This window comes from Phalangium opilio, unplaced genomic scaffold (genome assembly GCF_054372755.1).
Source record: "Phalangium opilio isolate 3A_F unplaced genomic scaffold, DU_Popi_V2 ptg000246l_1, whole genome shotgun sequence".
NCBI lineage: Eukaryota > Metazoa > Arthropoda > Arachnida > Opiliones > Phalangiidae > Phalangium > Phalangium opilio.
Genome location: NW_028324225.1, coordinates 2,123,441 through 2,134,127, shown reverse-complemented (window position 1 = coordinate 2,134,127; position 10,687 = coordinate 2,123,441). Strand labels below are relative to the sequence as shown.

Sequence of the window (10,687 nt, the reverse complement as noted above, 5' to 3'; positions counted from 1 at the left end):
TGCGACTGCTGCACCAGACTGTGGTATAAACCGTAGAAATTTCCATGGGATGCTGAAGAACGTAGAGTTAAATGACATTCTTACTACTCCACAAAACATTAAGCACACAGTCTCAAAATCTGAAGGACACATTGAAAAAATTGGTACCTCTAATGGCACAAAAGCCATGGGTGGTATACAAAAAGTAACCACACCACAAAACATTGAGACCACCGTCTCAAAATCCCAAGAACCAAGTGAAAAAATGGGTACCTCTTAAGGCACGGGTGGAATACAAAAAGTAACCACTACAGTAAAAAAACTTTGGCCTGTTAAAAATCTTCATGAAAAATTTATTGTCAGCAATTTAATAGCATCTGATGAAAGATTACCAGAGGGCCAAAAAAAGGCCTTAATTACTCATTATTTCCCAAAAATTAAAATATTACCACAGGTTACAGGTAACAAATACAACTCTTCTGAAAAGGAAGGAAGTAGTGGAACTAAAGTGGTTTTACTAGGTGAAAATATTTCTAAGGAAACATTAGGAGTAGATCATTGTGATACCATAAAATCAGTGGAATCTGTTTGTGAAACTGATACCAATAAAGAGTCTAGCATAAATAACCGTGGTGCTTATCGAACAAATTTTTGCACTAAACTGGACAACAATGAATTAACAGAAATTCTTGAGTCTGCTCTTTGCGGACAATTAGATGGTAATGTTTACACAACTTCGTTCCCAGTAAATGTTGAACCAAAAGGAGGGGAACTTTTCATCTTTAAAGTGGAAAAGGACAAAGTAAACGAAGTTATACGATCAGACAGGATTATGTGGAGAAAATTCTCAAAACCAAAAAAAGGTAACGAAGAGATAAACAGATGTTATTATTATCTGAGGCCTGGGAAAGGTTTAAAATACGATCGTAAGTTTTCCAAGACCACTTATGAGTTAAACAACTCTTCTATTAAAGAATTTGCGGCTATTGCGGTACATTATGCTGGAGATGAAAAATTAGTCCCACGCAAAAAGCACGAAGTAAAAGTCAGTAACAATATTACTGCGCCACAATCAACAACAAATGTTACTTATTTCCCAGAGAATGAAGTTTGTTCGCCGAAAATGCAAAGTGAAGTTCAAGAAATGAATGAAGATGTTTTGTCCATGGTAAATAGCACTAGTTCTACAGGAAGAGCGCGTACAAGTGCTGTTTCTGCCAATTGTTTTGCCAATGTTATTGGCTTAGCTATGGGACCATTGAAGGACTTTATTAAAGAAGTAACATATTATGAAGGACAACTTATGATAATTTTTGGGTTTTTGGGTGCTCTTGATAAAGCCAAAACATTGCTTAGAACTACAAGTTCTTCTATTATAAATCAAATTGTCCTTAGTACAATGTGTGAGATGGAAGATTTCGTAATATCAGGTATTTCCATGAGAAACACAGAATTGCCAAGAAACCCTCAGTTCCCGGTGTTATTTATGCTCCATCAAAGGTCATGCATCGAGGCTGACAAACTTTTTCTCGAAAATTTTGTTATACCTTTGTTGGGTCTAAAAAGCGTTTGGAAAAAATTTACAATAGTTCACTGTAGAAACGGCTTATCTGACTGCATGACGGCCATTTGCGAAGGTATAAAAATAGAACAGCGTAAGAATCAAGACTTTGACTCTTATGAATTGAACGCCAATTTTAAAAATGATTTGCAGAGTTCTGTAAAAACTCTTAGATTTGACGGTATTATCTTGAGTTGCATAATTTTTCAAATAGATATAATGATTGCATTTAATAAAGGTTATGAGAAGTTGGGACAGGCCAAACAATCACTAAATCTTCCCCAGTATGATAGTTTTCCAAGTGAAAATATAGTGGACTTCGTGGTCTCTGGAAAATATCCTAAACTTTTCAAAGCTGTTAAAAACCTAAAAGAAAATATAACAGCTGACGATATGGCCTTGCTGTGCATTGAAAACTATACAGTTAGCTATGAAGGAGTTAGCAAATGCTATTTGGTACGCAATCCCATCGGTGATAAGGTGTATTTAGTGAACTTGGAACAAGATTATTGTACGTGCAATCACTCGCCAAGTTGCTATCACATGAGAGCAGCGGAACTCTTTCAAGATGAAAATAGGAAACGTGGCGAAACAATAGAGGAAAAAAATGTTCATTACAACCTGAACGAATTGATACGAAAAAGGAAACGGTCAAAGAACAAAAAAACTGCAACATTTCTTGTAAAAAGAAAAAAACATGCATCCAGTGAACTCCAGTTAAAAATTCTAATCTAGAAAATTTTACTTTTGAAGACTCTTTAACAGATTACAGTTTGAAGGATGCAGATATAAAAGTTGACCTGGAAAGTAAAGATTATTTCGAGATCACAACTAATGTTATCAAATCAAATTTAAAGGAGAATAGAAATAAGGAAGAAAAAACTGTTTCCTTGTTTACTGTCATAATGAGACTATTGATTTTGAACTATTTGAAAGTGAATCAATTTGCCAGGATAACTTCAAAAGCAATTATTTTTTGGAAACTCTTTTACCTCAGAAATACATAGACGGTGGCTACTTAGCCAAATCAATGTTTGTTTTACTGAAATTCATGGGTAGAGAAGATGACTATGTACTTGTAACATCCACTATTTATCAGTATATGTTTTTTCCAGATATTCAAGAAGACGACAATCTCGTTTTTCATTTCCTTAAAAAACATAATGTACCTGGGTCTCGCAAAAGAGATTTTTTAAACGAAGCTTATAGAAAAGAAAAATACATTCATGAAATACTGCCCCTTCAGAATAACAGCTGGGATTGCGGTTTGTATGTACTAGCATATTTTCATTACATTTTGAAAAGGAACCGGTAGGAAAATGGCGCAGTATAGAAAGTAACAAGGGCCGTAGGTGGATCTATCACATGGTTGAAAAATATAAGCAGCGCGCCCCAATTATACCAGAAGATCAAATATAAATTGAAAGGCTGAATTTTTTTTAAATAATTACAAGAAGAGGGAAATGTAGCAATTGAAAATTATTCCTATGAATTAGAAAATTTACTCAAACTAGGAATATGAAAGTACAACGTGACCATCAAACAAATGGTAACTGGTGAAAGATTTTTATAAATACTCATGGCTGGATACTTTCAAACATTAACAAAAGAAATTTAAAATTGGATTCAATTTTATATTTTAAAGAACAGAGGCCTGCATTGACGCAAATGGATTACCCAGAAATTGAACCTTGCGAAACGGAAGAACCAATTAAACTAGGCGAAATCTAAAAGTGGCCTTACCTAGCCTAGCGCTCTTTTACAGTCTGGTGCTAAGGCGTTGGCTTAAAAGGCACTTGCAAATTCCTCTACCGCCAACCGCTCTTCAAGGTGTGTTTCTTGAAAGTGAATGTGAAAGACGCGCATTGACCTAAAAATATTGGAAGTCGTCTAGGACACTCGCAGTGATGGTTTTAAAGGAATCATAGTAACACTGTTATAACTTTAGGAAATCTTTTCGGTGCAACTTCACTCTTTTCAACAGAAATCCGGCATCGTTTTCTGTTTCCACGATCATCCATGAAGCCTGGTCCACATGAACACTGGTCTACTGGCACACTACGAAGTTTGGCTTTGAGAAAAGCGTCGATAAGTTTGCCAGTGTTTTCTCGATCATCTGATCTTGCGCTGATTACTCTATGAAGAACACATACCATGGCAAAGCGTTCAGATTTTCAGCAACACCCAATCAGCTATAACAACAGTGAAGCTGCTTTAAAGGGACTTGAAAGTAGTTTACAGCCGTGTAGACACCACAAGAGGACTCAGCTGCACTACTTTTGTGGACATAAAGGTTATCATGGGCAAGAAGAAGCGAAGAGCTAAAGCCTTAGTTCATTCTACCATAGTTTGCAGTTTCCATAACCTATAGCTTGGAAAATACTGAACTACAAAGTTGAAGAAAAAAAAACTTCTCAAACAAAAATACAAAAAAGGCAAACGGCATTTTTATATAAGTGTAGTGTCAGCTTCAGTTTTAGCGACAGAAAGAACACGATCGATTTATTTCAAAAAAAAATCATAATTATACATTTTTCTTGGTTCTGAGTTCATTTTCCCAAAGACAGTGTGAGACAGTTGAAATTTGTCTTCTTAGGATGAAAAATTTAGGTTTGTTGCTACGATAGCGTTTTCAACTTCAAATAAATCTAATTAAATTAATGTTTAAATCTTAGGCGTTGTAATATTATAAGGATTATTTTCATAGGGAAAGGTTATACTGTAAATAATACTGAATAAAAGAATTACTCCATATTACTTTAGTCTTGTTATTTAACCATGCCTATAAAAATAGTAAATAATTATTAGAAACAATGAAAACGTATTTACCAAAAATATATTCGCAAAACCATTTTGCAATAAGATATTTAAAAAATATATTTGCAAAAAAGTGAGTAATGGTTTTAAATAATTCTTATTTAATTTTATGAACTGATCCGTACCGTTTCACTTGAAAAAAAACCGGTTTTTTTTTAAAAGTTTGCAAAAAATATTCAAGGTTCTGCAAGAGGTTTTCGGCATAAAAAACTACCAAAAAAATAAATTAAAGTTATAAATAATTCTTATTTAATTTTATGAACTGATCCGTACCGTTTCCCTTGAAAAAAACCGGTTTTTTTTAAAAAGTTTGCAAAAAATATTCAAGGTTCTGCAAGAGGTTTTCGGCATAAAAACTACAAAAAAATAAATTAAAGATATAAATAATTCTTATTTGATTTTATGAACTGATCCGTACCGTTTTCACGTAAAAAAACCGGTTTTGCAAAAAATATTCAAGGTTCTGCAAGAGGTTTTCGGCATAAAAAACTACCAAAAAAAAGTAAATAATGGTAAGTAATAATTGTTAATAAATTTCATAAACTAATCAGAACATACACTCACCCAAGTTAGTTCAAACTATAGTATCCTAACACTCTTTAATTTAAATATATATATTGTAGGAATGTTCTTCACCTCAGAGATCCTTATAAAAATATGTTAATTCATTACGTTTAACAGTGTCAAATACGCCATTAACCCTTATTATTTGTATTTAACTCGTCAGTAAGAAACCATAATTATATAGTCTCGATAGCTTAAATTTAACTTTAGTAGCATACCACGACTATGGATTAAGGGTCAACCTTTAATATTTAGTCACAAAACTCAAAGCAAACATTTAAGAGTTTCAAATTAATCATCCAAGATGTATTCTGATGAAATATTTCGGTAACTTACATTGTTAAAGGCTTATATTTTCATTGTTTTATTTTTAGTTAAAAAAATTAAAGATAACAAACTTAATTACCTTTTTAGATGACGTAAAAAAGATCCTGCAAATTAGGGTGTAGAATGGCGAAAAAAACGTTTTGCAAGTTTGTAAGAAAGCTCCTGTAAATTAGGGTATGAAATTGCAAACTTTTCGAGGGGTACGGTACTCGAAAGTTCTGCAAGTTTGTAATAAAGTTTGCAAAAAAAAGGTCCTGCAAATTAGTACCTCCCGTTTGGCGGGGGTAGTCGGGACCCGCGGTTTAGTTAATTTCTGTGAGTGACCACGGGTTCTTGTAATGGAATAAGGGGTGAAAAATAATCAAGGTTGCGATGGGCAATATAGAATACTAAACACAGGTTGTTGATTTTGTGCCCTATGGTTATATGGTCAATGTTTAGTGAAGACAGACGTTGGGGGGCTGGGTAGTTACTAATTTTAAGCGGGAGCTTGGAGTAAGCATTTTGGGCCTTTTGTAAAAAATGGATATCAGTCAGTAAATGGGGGGACCAAATTGGTGAACAAAAGTCAATGAGAGGAAGGACTAATGAATTGTACAGCGTTTTAATAAGGGGTATGGAGCTAAAATTTAAGCTACGGCGGATTATGCCTGTCAGACTCCTTATACGCTTAGAAATTTTAATGGTATGAACGGAATGTTTGAGAAGGGGGTAAATGAATACTCCTAAGTCTCTTTCACAAGAGGTCGTGGCTAAAGTAGGCAAAGAAGAAACGGTATTTGTTTGAATGGTTTCAAGTTCTTGTCGTAATTCTTATCCCACCACAAAGATCCCCGACTTGGGGGGTGTTATAAATGCGATACTGTGCTCGAGTCAGGGATAAGGGAGTTGAGATGGATTGGAAATGATGAAGGGCGACCTGCGGCACCGTATCTCTCCCAGTGTACCTCGCACACGCCCCTACCCTTCGGTAGGCAATTGCCTAGTGCTGCCGCGTAGCGCCATTTTATACGTACGAGAACTAGCTTCTATTTTTAAGATTGAGGGAGCGTCTTTTACAATTTCGTTCGGTACGACCCTACCTAGCCGCTGAGGATGCTGGGAGGACTACGGTGCCGTAGGTGGGGGTACAGAGGCAACGCTATAGGTATGGGGGTTTCCACTCCATTCCTCTCTCCTTCAAGCTCGAGTTAAGGAGTTTCTGCTTTACTGAACAGTCGAGTGACTCGACCTCGACCTCGAGTAGTAATCCGTATGCAAAAGTCCAACAAGTTAATCAACAGGTTTTTCGGGAATGTTTACGAATATTTATTAGAAATATCGTCGACATTTTTATTTTGGAGCCGTTTTTGAAGGTGTTTCGAACCAGGGACACGATTCTGTAAGCTTCGAAATGAGGATTTCGATCGAAATCGTGTTCGTTTTCGATATGGATGATCGAAAAGTGCCAAAGTCGAATTCTGTAACTTTTTTTCGACCAATTTTGTTCGATTCGAAATCGAAATCAGATGTAGATATCGAAATCAACTTCGACAGGGTAGTCTCCGGTGAAATCTCTTTCGTTATCTTTTTTGACCATTCACAGCACTCGATAGCCGCCTCATTTGAGCAGACGACGTTTGAAGAGAAAACCTTTCAACTTAGGTTAATTTGTAGCAGAAATTGCCGCGATAAATTTAGCACGGATTGAATTAATTTATCTCGCGTTAGATATTGATAGAAGAAGAGATTTAAGAAGGCAAAGGGTCACTAGAGACCGCTCCAAAGCTTTTGAACTCTCGGATATAAACTTTAGGCGTTTATACAGGCTTGAGAAACATATAGTGTTGGAGTTGTGCAGGGAGCTTAGGGGGCCTTTGTCTGGGCAAAGAACGACGAATTTGCCTGCTGATTGCAAGGTTTGCTTTTTCAGTTTCTTAATTTAAAAATATAGACTTAATATAATAGTTTTATTTTAGATTTTAATTGCTCTTCGTTTCTATGCTGTTGGCTCATAGACTTGTTTTTGGAAGTCAGTCAGTCGACTGTTTCTAGAGTATTGACTAAAGTTACTAATGCAATCGTTGATAATTTGACTGAAAAATCAATAAGATTTCCATTATCAGAGGCTGAAAGAATGGCCGTACAAATGAGGTACGTTATTTTCCATAATGCATGGATTTGAAAGCTCTGGTTAGGCCACTCTCTTATCTGCTTTAGTTTTCTCGTTGCCTACGGAATAAGAATTCTACGGAGAAGAATTCTTATTCCGTAGGCAACGGTTTTCTACTTTCTAAAGAAGGCCCTTTTGGTTCTTGTTTATATTAAATTTTTGCAGGTTTATGGAAAAGACACATTTCCCCGGCGTTATTGGATGCATCGATTGCACACATGTTGCGATTGTTCCCCCTGTCAAAGTGAATGGTGAAAATAGAGAGTACCTGTTTGTTAATCGTAAAGGTTATCATTCTATCAACGTGCAATTGGTAAATATGACATGGAAAATTGGAATTTATGAATTTAATTTTTGATATTGTTTATCTAAAATAGATTTTTGACTATGATCTGGTTATTTCGCAAGCCAATGCAAAGTATCCGGGATCAGCTCACGATACATACATCTATAAAACCTCAGAAATATCGTCTTACTTGGAACGAAAGAATAAGGGCAACGGCCCATAGGATTTTGGGCGAGCTAATGTTAAAAAACTTTTGTTCGCTGCTGCGGTGTTTCTACATTTGTATTCTACCTGGCTTGGATCTCCATCGTTTTGTTGAAAAAAGAGGCAATAAATCCCAAGAATCTACGAGTTGAGGTCATTTTATGTTTCGCTCCATAATGCTAAAGATAGGCAAAATAGGCCGATTAAACCTCGGAGTAGACTGTCTTCCCCCACCTGAAATGACTTGAAAGTCAGAACATATCTAAACTCTAAATCAGTAATAATTCTGGGAAAGTTTCGTTTTGTAACTGCAAAGGGACACCGAGAAAAACGTCCCAGAAATCTGGCCTAATTCCAGCTCTTTTAGACCAAACGCCTGTAGAAATGTTTAACACGCACGGCACCAATGTATTGCGGATGAAGCGAAATCAAGGGGCTGCCCAAAGAACATATATATAGCTATATAGGCTGGGTTGTATAGTCTTTGTTTATAACTAAGAGTAATAATACCAACAATGTTCCCAGAAGTGATATTTAACACGTAGGCAATATTATCATTAGACTTTTTATCATGGACAGACTAAATATTGTGTACACTATACGCATTGAATTTACATTATTTACAAGTTTAGGAATGAGTAAAATCCTTTTATTTATATATATTAAACCATATTAGGTAAGAGTTCCAAGTCAGTTGCGTTTATCTCAGATTAAGCGTGGCATTTCCAACATGATTTGGTTTTGTCAGCAACTAAGAGAAGAGCACTTGGATGTTTGTTGGAAAGCGGTACTATAAATTAACTACTACACGGGTATATACATAACATCTTGATGAATTATATATTTTATCATCACAAAAATAGCACTAATACTGTGCTAATCAATGAATAACAAGAATTATTACAAAAACATTTTACGAAAGAAAATGATAATATAAGCAAGAATATTCAATAAAAGGCACTGTGATATTTAATTGTCTTTAGAGGCGTCATCAATTCATTTACTAACACGGTCATTTGCTGAGAATTGAACTACTCCTTGATTTAATCTTCTCATTGATTTAATCTTGATTGAATTCTACCTCGCCTACTTTACCTTAATCGTTTCGTGTTCTCCAAAAAGTAACCCAGCATTCGCCAGTAGGAATCGTACGGTTCCGTCCAGGGAAGTAGCTATTATAATAAAAAAAGGTAATCATTTTCTTCCATCAAAAACTTGCAGAGGTTAACGGTAATAGTTAGTATAGGGCGCTGTCGGTTAGCTGTGGCATAGGGGCTAGCCACCACCCCTCTATGCATTTTAAAGGCGTTAGATAAGTGGCAATAAGTCGCAAGATGACTTGGTCCAATTAGCTAGCTGAACTTTGAACTTTGAACTTAGATATATCTCAAATATTAATGTCTTTAAACCCAAAATAGCAGTTTCCGAATTAAAATGGTAATGTATTCCAGGAAGCAAGACGTCGTCACAAGTCTATGATCCGAAGGGCCCATCGCGATTTTCAACGTGCGCGAAATGCCATATCCAAAGCCATGCGTAAAGCCAAGAGGAAAAAGGAACGTTGCCTGGAATCTCAAATGGCTTCCAATCCTAAAGCCATTTTTGCGTATGTTAATAACACACGTGAAAGCAAGTTCACAATTGCGGAGCTACTACGCCCTGACGGTGGTCTCACTGATGACCCTGACGAAATGGGGGCTATTTTCAACACTCACTTTACCCGTGTTGCTTCAAATACTCTATTTCCCAACCCCTCACGCCCACCTAGTATCCAAGCTCGGGAAACCCTTGATGTGTTTACCTGTACGGCCTTTGATGTATTACGCCAGCTTACGAAGTTAAAAAACTCTAAATCCGCCGGTCCAGATGGTCTACACCCTCATTTGCTTCGGGCCCTTGCTCCTTCTATCTGCGGTCCGCTTGCCACCATCTTCAATCTTAGTTTCACCATGGGAACTGTACCGCTGGACTGGAAGGTAGCCAATGTTACACCAATCTATAAGAACCAGTAACTATCGTCCTATTAGCCTAACGAGTGTGGCTTGTAAAGTTTGCGAGCATATAGTCAAAAGCTTAATTGACACCCATCTGGCCGCCATTGCCTTTCTCCACCTTTCACAACACGGGTTCCGTGCTCAACGTTCTTGCACGTCAAACCTCCTTGAAGCATCCCATTCTTGGGTTCGCTGGCTGGATGACGGGGGATCAGTGGATATAATTTACCTTGACCTATCGAAGGCGTTTGACACCATCCCGACGCAAGGAATCGTTGACGATCTTGCTACCGCTGGAATCACCGATCTAGCCCTAAACTAGCTTTCGTCGTTCATCTCGGATCGCCAACAACGAGTAGTTTTGCGAGGCGACCGCTCTTCATGTTTTCCTGTTTCCAGTGGAGTTCCCCAAGGCTCAGTTCTGGGCCCACTACTGTTTGGAATTTTCATTAACTCCCTGCCTGATGGCGTTCGCACTTCACACCGCCTCTTATTTGCTGACGATTCCAAACTATCCCATCGGATAGTTAGTCTACAAGACAGCCTCGATTTGCAAGAGGACTTGAACGCGGTCGTCTCTTGGGCTACGGCTTATGGCCTGCAATTCAACACAGGGAAATGTGAAGTGTTACACCTTGGCACAAGAAATCTCCGCCATCATTACTTTATTATCGGAGAACTGATTCCTGCTACCACGTGTGCCACTGATCTGGGTACTTTAATTGATGAGGGCCTTACGTTTGGCAATCACACTTCTAAAATTACTGGACGCTTGAATTCCATCACGGGTTTAGTGAAATGGA

At 37.1% G+C, this 10,687-nt stretch overlaps 1 protein-coding gene across 1 annotated transcript; it reads left to right on the top strand.

The window, feature by feature from the left end:
- The first annotated feature begins 8,620 nt into the window (after positions 1–8,620).
- LOC149611326 (uncharacterized) lies at positions 8,621–10,206 on the top strand. The gene is made up of 4 exons (XM_089858514.1): positions 8,621–8,677; positions 9,342–9,707; positions 9,757–9,866; positions 9,918–10,206. Exons 1-4 carry the CDS (start codon positions 8,621–8,623, stop codon positions 10,204–10,206), a joined length of 822 nt encoding a protein of 273 aa, XP_089714640.1.
- Positions 10,207–10,687: the final 481 nt, after the last annotated feature.

Excerpts from the sequence above, each read along its gene's own strand:
- LOC149611326 (XM_089858514.1), top strand. The coding sequence starts at position 8,621 with ATGATTTGGTTTTGTCAGCAACTAAGAGAAGAGCACTTGGATGTTTGT. Across the intron at positions 8,678-9,341 it reads TGGATGTTTGTTGGAAAGCG|GAAGCAAGACGTCGTCACAA; the intron begins GTACTATAAATT and ends AATGTATTCCAG. Across the intron at positions 9,708-9,756 it reads TTACCTGTACGGCCTTTGAT|ATGGTCTACACCCTCATTTG; the intron begins GTATTACGCCAG and ends CCGCCGGTCCAG.